This window comes from Eschrichtius robustus, chromosome 3 (assembly GCF_028021215.1).
Source record: "Eschrichtius robustus isolate mEscRob2 chromosome 3, mEscRob2.pri, whole genome shotgun sequence".
Lineage (NCBI taxonomy): Eukaryota > Metazoa > Chordata > Mammalia > Artiodactyla > Eschrichtiidae > Eschrichtius > Eschrichtius robustus.
This window is the reverse complement of record NC_090826.1, coordinates 88,343,739-88,358,187: the sequence shown is the minus strand read 5'-3', so window position 1 is coordinate 88,358,187 and position 14,449 is coordinate 88,343,739. Positions and strand designations below refer to the sequence as shown.

Genomic DNA, 14,449 nt, shown 5'->3' with positions numbered 1-14,449 from the left:
TTATGAAATTGTATCCATTAACTTAACAAGTCAAGGAATAAATAGAAACAGATAACATAAAACAATTAAAATTTCCCATCAACATGTTTTATAGTTTTTGTTGTTGTTGTTGTTAAAGATTTATTGATTGATTGATTACTATGTTTGGTCTTCATTTCTGTGCTAGGGCTTTCTCTAGTTGCGGCAAGCGGGGGCCACTCTTCATCGCGGTGCGCGGGCCTCTCACTATCGTGGCCTCTCTTGTTGCGGAGCACAGGCTCCAGACGCGCAGGCTCAGTAGTTGTGGCTCACGAGCCTAGTTGCTCCGCGGCATGTGGGATCTTCCCAGACCAGGGCTCGAACCCGTGTCCCCTGCATTAGCAGGCAGATTCTCAACCACTGCGCCACCAGGGAAGCCCATGTTTTATAGTTTTATAGAACAGATTTTAATAACTGTTTGTTTTTGTGTGTTCCAGATTAAAGGATGTTAATAAATTTACTATCCACTTATCAACTTTTTCAGCTCTATGCGTGTATGACAATTCCTCATGTTTTGGTCTTTTAAGAGTGTTTAAACTGACTGTATGTGGCTTCCACACAAACATGCTTATTTACTCAAGCTTTGCTGGATATACCTTGACATCTGCTTCCATGCTATATCCAGGAGAGTGGTATATGCACCAATTAATATAGCATCAAAGTAACATGGGATAAGGTAACGTGGGATCTGCTTCAGGTAGAAGAACATAGCCTGCAACCATTTACCAACCTGTTATAAAAATAATTTTAAAAGTTAATTTGATGTGCTTATAGGCTAGGTGTATTTTAAAAGCTAAATCCAAACATGCAATTCTACTATCTAGCAATCTATTAACCAGATTTTCACTTATTAGAACTGAAAGACAATGAAGAAGGGAGGAAAATGTTTCAGTTTAGAAAATAATGTTTCTGGTTAGAAAACAATATAAATATTATGTGTAGTATGTTAATATACTTCTTATTGTGCCCTTGTTTTTTTGGACTAGAATATAGCTTTACTTACTTCAGCAATGGTTCCTGACCGTGAAATAAGCCGGTTACTGACATAGTCAATCATCCAGTCTCCAGATCTCAAATTATCACAAAAGGGATGCCCCAAGTCATTCTTTGGTCTTATTTCTGCCAATATGGACATTAATCCTGAAAATTCAGAGAAATATCATGACAATTTAATCACTGGCAAAGGTAGTTTGTTCTCATAGCCTGGGCTGCTGCTAGTCTCTAGAGATTTGGGGTGAACACGTATACAGGTAGACAGAGGGCTGCACAGTCCTTAGTGGCACTTCCCATGGCTGGAGATAAGTGTGTCAACACTGACTTGAACCAAGATACAAAGGCATACTGAAGGGGACTGCTGTCACAGGAGCTATGCGGAGTTTTCCTAGATTCCTATTTTCTGGAGCTGGTCTTGCTCTTTTGAATTTTAATATTACAATAGTCAAAGGCAATTGGCATAGCTTCCCTGCCCTAAGGATCTGGGGGAAGAAAACTGATAAGTCTACATCTTTTCACAGTTGAAAAGTGGTGGATTCCTTAATATTCGGGCAAGATTTAAGAAAATCATAGAACTGGTTTCAGAGACAGCAAGAGCACCTATGGCGGTAATAATAAAGTCTGTTTTGGAGAGGCTCTTTGAAATATAACAGGAGGTACTTGGAACTAAATGAAGTATCAAAATGAGGTATACAGGCACATCCTCAAGTACTTCTCAGACAGAAGTATCAGAATTCCTATGTATATATAGCACATTCTATTATTTCAATGACAGAGCAATAGTACAACTTTCATTATTTAATAAGGCAGTAATTTCCACCTTAAAAAATTATATTGGCTTCACTGACTTCATGTCAAATAAATTTATTTAGTTAGAATTTAATTAATTTTACTGTGTGTATAGCATGTTTTGAGAAATTAAAAAATAAATATATAAATTTAAGACATTCTTTCCTTCAGGAGGCTTATAATCTTCTTTAGGAAACAAAGCTTAAAACATAAAAAAATCTAAAAACAAGACAGTATAAAATAATGGCCTATATATACCCTAGCATTTTCAGGGAAGGTAAATATTGCTCAGTAAGTGTTAGTTCCACTTACTGAATAATGGGATGACATGATGGAGCAGTGTTTTAGAAGAGAGGTCTGATGATAACCAGTGGGATGGTATGATTTGTGGAAGAGGTATCAAGAGGTTGGAAAACTGGTTAGTTGGTTTTGTAGACAGGACTTAGTCCTAGACAGGATGATAACCGTGGAAATAAAACGGAAATGGTACACCAAAAGAGAATACAGAAGAAAATCCAGAAGTCATGATTACTGATTTGGGGTGAACACATGTACAATAATTTTGATTAATTATTGATCGAATGTTGAGGATAAAAGGGGCAGGTCCAAAAGTGGATTCCTGGATTCCAACATGACTGAATATGTATTGTTACAAGAAGTAGGGAAGGGGGATTTTGGTTAGAGGAGAGAAAGGTCAGTGAAATGGTTAAGTGTGATTTAATCTGAGGTTGCTATTAACAGCCTGCTGGAAATATCAGGTGGCTGCTGGAAATACTAAATTGCCAGAGGGTAAAGGGATTGGTATAGAGTAAAAAATCAGGTAAGGGCAATTATATTTAGAAAGAATGAGAAAAATCATTTCATGAGAAGGTAAAGAGAATTAGTAAAAAAACCAGACTTAACTTTAAGAAACATAAAGGCCAGAAAAGAAGTTCACACAAGTATGGTCTTTTCAGGCAAACAGAAGGAGTTTAACAGCTCAGAGTGAAAATGGTAGGTATCTGCTTAAGAGTGGTAAGATACACATTTCTTTATTACTCACAGCACAAAACATTTTTTGCTGAAAATGAGAATATTTTAGAAAAAAAACAAAATGTCATAAGCACAAAAAGTCTTACAAATTTTTGAGAGCTTCTTATGTGCTTGATTTTGTAGAAGGTATGAAAGCTAAAAACAAGAATCCCCCAAAAGGCAAACATTGTTCTTTCTCAAGGTACAGTCTACGTAGTGGAGTTTTAAAGCTAATTATCACTGAATACTTACTATGAACTAAGCATTGTCTAAGTACTTTACATGTATTAACTCATTTAATCCTAACAGTAACCCCTTGCAGTAGATTCTATTTTTATCTTCATTTTACAGATGAGAAAACTGAACCACAGAGAGTTTACCATACAGTTATACAGCTAGTCAGTGCAACCCACAAAGTGTTGTTCTAAAGCCTATTTCTTGACCACCATAATAAAGATTCATAAAAAAATATTACACTAATTATTAAAATAAGGCAGTAAATTCCAAGGGCTAATAAGAGACATAATAGATAAATGCAATGGGTGTCTGGAGGACAAAGAAATTACTGTGAAAACAATATTTAAGGAAGGATTTGTGGAAGATGTAAGAATTGAATTGGCCCTTAAAGATGGGTTAGATGGACAGAGAAATAAGGAGGAGTTGAAAAGGAGGTTTGATAAGTGGGAAACTATATGACCCAGGAATACATGTGCGATAAACCAAATTTCCTAGATAAAAATCTAAGAAAATATTACCAACCAGATGAATTAAACTGATAGTTAAATATTTAGTTCCTGTATCCCACTTTACAACTACTCTACCTACATAATATTTAACTAAAAGTTCTCTTTGTAGGCTAAAACAAATATGCAACAAAAAAATATTTCCAATTAGACAAAAAAGGAAGATGAATATATTTACAACCTAGTCCCATTTGGAGCCCAAACGAATGATCTCATTTAATCCTCATAAAAGTCTATGAATTAGACAATATTATTCACATTTTATGGAGGCAGAAGTTGGGGCACAGAGAATTTAAGTTACTTGCCAGAGGTCAATGAGTAGGTGGCAGAGCCATAATTCGAACCCAAGCAGTTGAACTCTGAGCCCATACTCTTATTCCTATAAGGAAGACACCATATGACCCTTAAAAACAAAAACAAAAACAAAAAACCCCGAAAAGTTTCACTATCTTTATACTTGCTTACCTTGAAGACCTGCATATTTAAGAGATGACCAGTTTGGTATGTTATAACACCCCCCACCATCTTCTTGTTCTTCTGATTCACATCGGTAAAGTACCTGATTTAGCTCAGCCAAAGTTAATTTAGAGGCAATACTAAAAGTTGGAAAATAAAGAAAACTGGTTAAACATACTGAAATTTCACTTGCTCTCAATAAAAATAAAGAAAATCTGAATCATAACAAAAAATGTTTTAGCAATGTATGTTTTAGGAACTCAGCGTTATACTATACACTGTAAACAATATACATTTATAAATAATAATTAGAGGATAAACATGCTAAAAACTCAATTAGAAGTAACATTTCTCCCAAGCCAAGGAAATAATCAAGTGCTAAATTTTATTAATTAGAAGTATACTGGAAAAATCTTTTGGTTGCTATATCCTTTACCTTATAAATTTGTTTTTAATCTTTTTAGTTCAGACTTAGTTTTTCCTCTCCTTTATATTCTCCTATGTGGGGGCAATAAGAACTTTTTATGCTAATTATCTTAAACTCAAAATAATTATCAAAGGACCAATAAAAGGATAATCAAAGGTCACAGTTAACCACCTAGGAAATCATGTGTTACTCTACTGCTACATTCCTCTCCTTTTCTCCTTTCCGCTCCTAAGGTTGCATTACCCTTCAGCTTGGTTGTTTAAGAAACCAGATTTTCTTAGATAAAGATGTTTCTTGCTAATGAGCAGAAGGAAGTGTTTAACTATCATCGCCTTGGCTTCCCTTTGTCCAGTTAGCAGTGAGATTGTGTAAATGACTACACCTGAATGCAACTGAAACCCTACTTTCTTTTCTTGCACTTCTAACTGCTCAGGTAATTTCATTTTATATAACTGAATACATATCCTCTTGAATGTACTCCCTTCTTTGTCTTTTAGTTCTGTCTCAGCTTAGAAAATTGTCAGCTGTGCTTTGTTCCCTCTGTCTTTGCTAGCCTCCCTCCTCCCAGCTGGGACTGACCCTTCCTCTGCAATTTGTGAGTCAAGAGTGAGTCAAATCTATCGGTAGCCTCAGTACCAACTCCATTCTAGTGCAATGTTTTTCAAGATGTAGCCAGTGAACTCCTTGCATAAGAATCACCTGGAAAGCATATTAAAGTGCAGATTTCTTGATCTTGTCCCAAAATAATCTGAGTAGCTCTGATGAGGAATGTGCATTTTATAAACATTCCGTAGAAACACAAAACTGCTTCATCACAGATTTTTTTTTAGAATGTAACTACTAAGTATGGTTTGAATTAAGAGTTAATATCCTTATTAATAAAAGCTCTTAAAAAACAACAAAAACAATTGAACAGAACAGAAAAATGAGCTAATATGTAAAATGACATATCACCAAATAAATACAAATGGCTGATGAACAAAAAAATTAGCTTAATATTAAAATAAATTGAGATATCATTTTAAAGTATTTTATATTTACCAATTTGACTAATAATAGCTAACACTTACTGATCACTCACCCTGTGTCAAACACTATTCTGCGAGTCACTGTAATTATATCTCTTAGGTAACTTGCCCAAGGTCTTACTTCTTACAGCTAAGAGTCTGAAATTGGACTCAAACCCCAGCAGTCTAGTCGCATCCTCTACACTCTTAAACATTACATTAGAATAATATATACTCGGTATTAGTAAGGATGTGGGATATTAGACTCTTTTACATAGAGCTGAAAATATTAATTAATATAATCTTTCTGGAGTGGATTTGGCAGTATTAAAAGCCTCATATATACAGACAGTCTAACTCAGAAATTCCAACCCTGGAAATTATCCTAGTACTCATGATATCAAACATATATTGAGCATTCGTTATGTGCCATGAATTGTGTTAAGTGCTTTATATGCATTATCCTATTTAATCCTTACAAAATCTAAGAGGTAGGAACTACTATAAGCCCCATTGTCCAGATGAGGAAACTGAGATGAAGAAAGTGTAAATAATTTGTCCAAGATCATACTGACAGTGGTGAAGCTGGAGTTAAACCCAGCCTTAAATTTCAAAACCCATACTCTTTAGTACTATATGGCACCACCTAGCAAGGGCATGATTAGTAAAGGAATAACTAAGGATTTATGCAAAGATGAATGTACAAAGACATACATAATAGGGAATAATTGGGAGCAATTCAGCTGTCCAAAAAATGTAGACTGATGAAATAAATTATGGTATAGCCATATATTAGAATAATGCATTGACATTAAATAAATGAAGTGGTAAGAAGTATGATGTATGCAACTTAGTCTCAAATAGCTCAGAAAAACTGTGTATATGTGTATAGAGACGTGTATATATATATAGATAGACAAATATGTATAGCGTATATATGTATACATGTCTATCTATCTATCTATCTGGGAGTGTATGAGTAAGAGAGCATGCATGCATACACAGGCACAAGCAACAGGACTAAATGTTAACACTAAGTGATGAAAATACTCCTGGTCCTTAGACTATCCTTTAAGCAACAAGGATATACAGGACTCTTAAAACTACTTAAATCAGGCTTGTGGTAACTTATCAGTTATTAAAGTGCAATTCTCCATAAAATAAGGCATACTTACGAAGCAAAAGGAATTTTTAATATAGGATCTGTGTTGTCAACAGCAAGACTCCCAGATTTAAAATGAGGACTGAACTGTGTCAGATGATTTCGAAGAATTCCAACAGCAGCTTGTGCATGTGGATCAAGACTAACTCTGAAAACATTAATTAAAATATAGTTAATTTTTAGGAGTAATTTATTCAAAATTAACAGGATATGTAAAACACTTTAAATATAAGTAAAGTTAACAGTTTGAACTCTAAGTAACATACCTGAATATAATAACACTTCCAGGAGACAAATTTTCAAATTCTATTTCTTGAATAAATTCATTGGGTCCTTTTGTGGTAATTCCAGCTTGTTTAACAATTTTACTTTCATTAAGCTTGAAAAAAATAATATAAAACCTTTCAATAGATAATTCTAATGTCCTTAAAATGTTAAATACAGTAGTGGGAAGAGAGTCCCAAATACCTGAATATGTTCTCTAATTTCTACTGTGACATTTGGCAGTCCATTGATTGAATTAGCATCCTTCCTATAAGGTTCCGTATTTCTCTCAACAGTTCTAGCTTCAAGAACTACTTCTTCAATTTTGCCTAGGAATATATAAGAACTTTAACAAAATTTCATATTAAACCATCTGAAATTAAGAATTGGTAAAGGGGTTTTAAATCACTTAAAGTTGAATATGAAATATCAGTTAATTAAAAAAAAAAAACAGTCTGAAAGTAGATAATTCTACCCAAGATGCAGCTTTTACACAATGCTTTAAAAAAAAATCACAACTTAATTAACAAAGCTTTATTTGAAAAGAGATCCCATCAAGTAATAATGGCTTAGCTCTGGGGAACAATGTATAACCTTCCTAATACTGAGTGGAGAGAAAGTAGATCACTTGAAAGGCTTACATTTAAAAAATGGAATATTTCAAAGATAGAAAAAATAGGGGAAAATTTAAAACACCCAGGTCTCTCTACCTCGCTTAAGAAAACATTCCAGATCCAACTGAAGTCCCTGTGTACCCTTTCTCCCCCTTCAGAGGTAACCACTACCTGAAGGCTGGGGTTCATTGATCCTGTGCATTTTTACTACATGTGTATGTTTCCCTAAGCAACATATACTATTCTCCATATGTCCAAGTTTATTTAAGTGGATTCAAGTTACATATACATTTCTGCAACTTCCTTTCTATTGGACAACACTGTATTTTTTTTTTAGGTTTGTTCAGCTAATATAGATTAGCTCTACCTCATTTATTTCAAATGCCAGATAGTATTCCACTGTATGAATATACCAAAATGCATTCATTTTATTAACATTGTTATTGTTTTTCTCTACTATAAATAATGTTACAATAAATATTTCTGTGCATATTTCCTAATGGAAATGCAGAAGAGTTTCTCAGATATATACCTGGGAATAGAATTGCTGGACCAAAGGATATATAAAACTGCAACGTTATTATTTAAATAATTTGAACTTTAAGCCATTAATCTGACAATGAAAGACTTTTTGATCCAGAAGTCTACTTCTGGCAATATATACTAAGAAAATTGTTCAAAAGAAAAAGAATTATTCCTAGTGTATATTCAAATCTTAAAGAACACTGCTAAACATACCCCAAAATATTAAAAATGGAATACTAACATAAAATATGAAATATTTAACATAATGAAAATCACAATTTTGTGGACTGATAAAATGGAAAATCTTTTAAGGATGATCACTGATCAAAAAAAAAAAAAAAAACCCCTGAGATACTACCATATACACTGAGTGCAGCCATGTAAAACTATATATGTACATTAGCAGCAACCAAATAAGATTACTGAATATAAACTTGTGAATAGTCAAAAAAAGTAATAAACATTTAACTCTGAAACTATTCAAGTTGATAATTTCTAAAAATGGGAGTTATGAATATTTAGCAACTAGCAACCAATATAGAGTATGATGATTTTTATGAGAATCTTCATTCACTCAATTAATCAACAGACTTGGACAGCTGCTGTATGCACAGGAGCATGTTATGCCATAATATATTATATATAATAATAAGGAAGGAAATGAAATACACATGTCTAGAAAAAAATCAAGCAATACTAAGGATATATCTCAAGGATGTATTTTATAACTAAGTGTTAGAATGATATAGAGAGACTATAATTACTTTATGTTCAGAGGACAGAGAGTTCACTGAGTACTTAGAGAAAGCTTCTCAAAGGAGGTGAAACTTTAGTCCTTGAAAGATGTAAAGAATTCATAAATAAGTGGAAGTAAGACTACTTGGGGAACAGTGAAAATATCTATTTGGTTAAAACAGTGGAGTGACACAGGGCCAGGAAGGTAGGTGAGGATGGATTATAAAGAGCCTTAAATATTAAACTACTTTCCATTTTGGTTTATATATGTAAATACGTGTATACACATACATAAAAACACTTGGACACACATATGAATATATGTACATACATATATACAAACACATGAACATACATATATATTTTCCTGGGTATAGAAGAAATACATGTTCATTTTATACAAATTGGGAGATAAGGGAATGTATTAGGATGAAAACAAAATCACTTCACAACTCAAAAAATGTTAACATTTGAGAGTATTTCCAGGTTTTGTTCCATGTAGCAAAAACATAAGCTATCAAAAATTTCTAATTCTTTTTCTCAACTACATCTACACTTGCAGTGTGTTACAATATATACGATATGTAACAACAATTTAATAATATTTATTATTATTATTAACAATTTAACAATATAATCACAATGACACTTTTTAGATCACATTACCAGGGATGCACATTTGAGGCACCTCCTTGCTGTAAAATGAAGTCTTGGGATTCCTGAAAGCAGTTCTAGACACAGATACAACGGATTGATGGATACTAGGTGAGTGTCTTGTTACTGCCACTATGTCTTCGTCAACTTGATCCACATACACCTGAGAAAAAAAGAGAAAACACATTAGTGCTCAAATTGGGAAGACTCTAAAACTGAACCTTAAGAAAGAAACCTAGAAAATTTAGTTTCTTGCCTGAATAAAACCCTTGGCTCCAAGCTCTTGGTGAAGTTTATTGATGGCACACCTGGCCGCAATGATGCCACTTTGGAAATTAACTTCACCGATACTGGATGGTGATACTTCAGGATTCCACTTAGCATAAAACCGTTCTTCAGAAACTACTGAAATCTGAACAAAATTAAAACTTAGCCATGTGTACATTTTAATTACAATGAGAACCTCTGGCAAAAATGATCAAAGTTTTTGGCCTTGTGGATTTTAAAAACAACACATAAACAAACCTGATGAGGCACTAATTCGTCATAGCCCTTAGTACTTCCACTAGCACAACATGCCATAGAAGCAATCGTGGAACTTGGGAGAGCATCATATGCTGACCTATGCTAGAAAACAATAAAAAAACAAAAAAACCCAAAAGTTTATTTTCTTTCAAATGCAAAGTGCCATCCTATAGCATAATGAAGTAAAAGTGCATAAATACATTTGATAAGATACATTCATTTGCTTTAAAACAAATAACAAAACGCTCAAAAACCTTTGTATCACAATCACTAAGGCACTATTTTGAAGTTTTGTGGATATTACTACCACGAAATAGCAGGGAACTAAATATCAAAACATTTAGCAAAATCAGTAAATACAAGAAACACGTTAGATGCTTACCACAATAGGACACTCATTATCATGGGTAATGTCCATAAACAGGGCATGTGCAATAGCTGGCATTAAAGGCCTCAAACAGGGTTGAACGAAGGATCCAACAGGTTCTCCTCCATATCGGTAAACTAATCTGCCCTCTTCATGACTGTCACATGCACTCATTGCCTCTGCAAGGTATTACAGAATATTTTAACAATCTTCATTATCAATGTCCAAGAAGAGATTAGATTTCGTATCATGACTGACTTTCAAAAAAAGACCACATAAATATTATAAAAAATAAAACTGCTTTAAACATTTAAACAAATGTCCATTAGTTTAAATGACAAAAAAGTCTTCTCTGTAACTTAACCAGAGAAATGGTTCATGCAGGTAAAAGGGAACATATGTTGTTTATTAGGATGTTGGTTATATAAAATCCATGGAGAAGAATCTAAAGATTAATATCATATAGGCAGGTAGGAGATGAAAAACAGATTTGTGTACTTTCAACAACCAAAAAAATGGTTTTGTTCATGAATCATCAGTTCATTCCACTGCTCTTTCAAGTTAAAATGAGATATTTTACCCCAAAGTGGAAATTTTTACTGATGAAAACAGATTAAGTTATACTAGGCAATTTTGAATAGAATATTTAAAAGAACAGTAACTATGTTGAACATTATTAAATGCTGTATATAAAGCTATTAAATGCCTTTTAATCTACTTAAACAAAAACTAAAGCTTTAGATGGGAAAAACACTTTCAATAAGCCTACCTCTTATTAAGGAACTAATGCCCAGTCTAGTAACAAAGATATTGTCCAGGTCTTCACTTCCTGTGAACAGTTCAGCTACTACATATAAATTGGGTTGCAATTTCCTAGCAGCATCCAACATGTACTGCAAAAAGCACAGTCACAAATGTAACAGAAAGAGAAAAGCAAGATGGTGCAGGGGAAGGAGAGGAGGCAAGATTAGGCATGGATTTGACAAAGGAAAATATCATGTAGCAAGACAAAATGGAAATCCAAGAAGAATTTCCAAATAAAGTAATTGTGCATATGTAAGAAAACATAAAACAGACCAATACATACAGGAAACAAGAGAATTTATAAAGACAATATAACAGTTAAAAAGGAAGATTAGATTTTGCAGATACAGGGACACAAGGGGGAGGAAAAAAGGAAGAAGAAAAATGTTAGTGTCACATTAAAAAATGTAAACCATAGCACTGCAGTTCTGCTAGGATTTCCCCCCGTTTTATGTTTGTTTTTAATACCTCTAATCAGACTATTAATTTCCAGGCACTTGACTAAGCTATTCATGATAAATTCCCTACTGCTGAATCATTTAGCTATTGCAAAGATTAGGTCTGACCAGACTGAAACCAGTTTTTCCTACAGATGATAATAAACTTTTTCTTTTGGCCATGCTTTGCAGCTTGCGGTATCTTAGTTCCCCGACCAGGGACTGAACTCGGGCCATTGAAGTGAAAGCACTGAGTCCTAACTACTGGACCACTAGGGAATTCCCCAAAACTCTTAATCAGATCAGTTCCAAAAAGTTTTTTTTAACATAACATTTCCACAAAGACTAATAAAATCTTGAAATTGTATCAGGTAAGATCCTAGAGGATTATGTAACTTAAAATTAAGCAAATTAAATTTTAATATTCTAAGTTTTTCCGTAATGTTATAACAATCTTAAAAGTGTATTTTTTTTTTTTGATGTTGCTATAAAGGCACACACAAAAAAACCTCTGCCATTTTTTGAAGCTAAAAAACGTCTACTACCTTAACTAATTAATGTTCATTAAATTCTTCCAAATCAAATCAATTTTTCATCACAGGACTTGAAACATATACATTATAATACTGCTTTAAAAGTATAAAAATAGATGTTTTTCAGATAAGCACACATTTCCAAAGAACACTAACTTGTGACTAGAAAACTATCAAAGATCTTATAAACAGAATGAAAATTTGAAGTGTTTACAAAGCTGTAAATGTAAAAGATAATGCTATAAGTGTTGGCATTGCTTAAGTTACTGTAAAAAACCCAAAGAGGAATAGAAAACTTTTATGTTTACATTTACATTTTTATAACAATTAATAAAACTTGAATCAATGAGGCTAAAATAGTTTCAATATGCTGTAATGTTAGGGTTTAAATAATCACTGTAATATGAAATAAGCTATTCAACTTCACAGTGGCTACTCATGTATTGAAAGCAACCTAAAAATAACAAGAATAAGACAAATTAATATTTATATATTAAAATATTAATAAGATTAATTCTGTTAAAATATTAACATTAAAATATGAATAATATTCTAATAATATATATACAGCAATATGGTTGTATGTGTATTATCAGAGACAATATAATATACTTCCCTAACTTAAAATAAAAATATTAACTCAAACATTTTATAGCCCAGTACTCCATAACAGCTGCAGCAAAAAATTGTCAGAATTATGCAAATTATGCAAGTGTTAAATACTACCACCAACTCAATGTTGGTATCCAACTAGCAAAAGGAAGCATATATTTGTATACTCTATTTAAGGAAAGCTATGAAAGAATACTGAATTTCTTTTCTTAATGTAGATGAATTGTTTTTATGTACCTCGGCTACATGAAGAGGTGTTGAGTGACAGTTATCAAGACGGACTCCCTGGAAATAAGTCGCAGTTATTTCAGTGTATTTTTTCATGTGTGCCCAGAGATAAGGACAGTCCTCTGGTTTTTTCCCATAGCGTAATTTAACACTGTCTCCCCAGCAAATAAGTTCTCTCCTTAGATAAACATCTGAACCTGTTAAGAAAGGAGTTTGCTTTCAATGGTTTGAGAAACAAAATGAAAACATTTACTTCAAGGAAAAACTTGTTTTTAAAACACATTTACTATTTCTAACACAAACCATATATAGGTTAAAATTACATCTAAAATGGCATGGGGTAAAATTTTTTAAAGTTAATAGTAATTTGGATCTCATATCTATTTTGCTAAAATTGTACCTTATTGTCTCTTCTAAAAATGTGTGCTTAATGGCAAAAATTTAAGTTACCTCTTGAAAGAAAACAATAATAGTAGGCCTTTAAAGCTATAGTTCTACCAAAAACATTTAAAGCTCCATCTCCACCTTGCTACCAATTTTTGGCAATAGGTTACATTAAATCCATGGTGTAGAGCAGAATGTCCTTTTTCATGTAGAATGGTTAGAAAGGAGAGGGCAGAGATACTTAAATCCAAAGCTACACTTTTTTTTTAAAAAAAAATGAGATTTCTGAATTAAATTTAATGTCATTAAAACAGGCTTCTAATTCTAAAATGTTAAAAAATAAATATATTGATAGGTCCCTGCAAAATTCTTCCTGGCAATGAAATAGATGTAGAAAAATAAGATGCTAGTATTAAGTGAGGGGGAATCTAAAAACAATTGGTTTCTAGTTTAACTGCCATTCAAATACCTTAAATACTCCTCTGGCTAATGAGTGAAAATATCTCTTATAGTAAATAGTTGTAATAATAGAGGTTTCAAATGTCTTTTAAAAATGCAATAAATTGTTGCCCAAATAAACTTTTAGGCAGGACCACAATATAAAATAGATATATAAAAGCTATTCTGTTTGAGGAGATAAGGGGTAGAAAGGGAAAGGAGGGAAAAGAAGAAGGTGAATCCCATCCTATCAATCCCTTCTCTTCTCACTCAAACTGTATGCACCTCTGGCATCTGTAATGAAATAGTTTTAAAAACACTAGCATAGTGGGAGGAAAAAAAATCAATAAACAATTTATATTTTGAGCTTGCCACGAACTTTTATTTCCCTATGCATAGAGAAGTTAACAAAAATAATATACCTGGTTCAGCAAAGTTTCGAAGGGGATCATCTGCCATTACCCATCCATTATGTGCCATCAGAAAACAAGCTTTATTTGGGACATGAATCATAGATTCTTCTGTGGAGAGGGACGTTTCTTCAAAAGGGAAAGTAAAATATCTAGGGAGATACAATTAAGTATGAAATCCATACAGAGAAACTCTTTGGAGAGAATGTGAATTAGCACTATTAAACTTCTTCCCTAGTGAATAGAATAGAAAAGATTAGTTTGACACCATTTATGGGAAATAAACTGCAATATAGGTAAAAAAAATCGTCAG

General features: G+C 32.9%; 1 protein-coding gene across 1 annotated transcript in view; it reads right to left on the bottom strand.

The window, feature by feature from the left end:
* AGL (amylo-alpha-1, 6-glucosidase, 4-alpha-glucanotransferase) overlaps positions 1 to 14,449 on the bottom strand; it is a 77,571-nt gene that overhangs the window by 36,602 nt on the left and 26,520 nt on the right. Inside the window, exons 11-23 of the mRNA XM_068540389.1 lie at positions 14,149 to 14,288; positions 12,914 to 13,101; positions 11,060 to 11,183; positions 10,306 to 10,469; positions 9,924 to 10,025; positions 9,655 to 9,810; positions 9,411 to 9,561; positions 7,075 to 7,199; positions 6,873 to 6,985; positions 6,620 to 6,754; positions 4,020 to 4,150; positions 1,022 to 1,158; positions 615 to 748 (exon numbers count right to left, since the gene is read on the bottom strand). Of these exons, the coding sequence (XP_068396490.1) occupies positions 615 to 748; positions 1,022 to 1,158; positions 4,020 to 4,150; positions 6,620 to 6,754; positions 6,873 to 6,985; positions 7,075 to 7,199; positions 9,411 to 9,561; positions 9,655 to 9,810; positions 9,924 to 10,025; positions 10,306 to 10,469; positions 11,060 to 11,183; positions 12,914 to 13,101; positions 14,149 to 14,288 (1,800 nt within the window). The remainder of the gene's footprint in view (positions 1 to 614; positions 749 to 1,021; positions 1,159 to 4,019; positions 4,151 to 6,619; positions 6,755 to 6,872; positions 6,986 to 7,074; positions 7,200 to 9,410; positions 9,562 to 9,654; positions 9,811 to 9,923; positions 10,026 to 10,305; positions 10,470 to 11,059; positions 11,184 to 12,913; positions 13,102 to 14,148; positions 14,289 to 14,449) is intronic.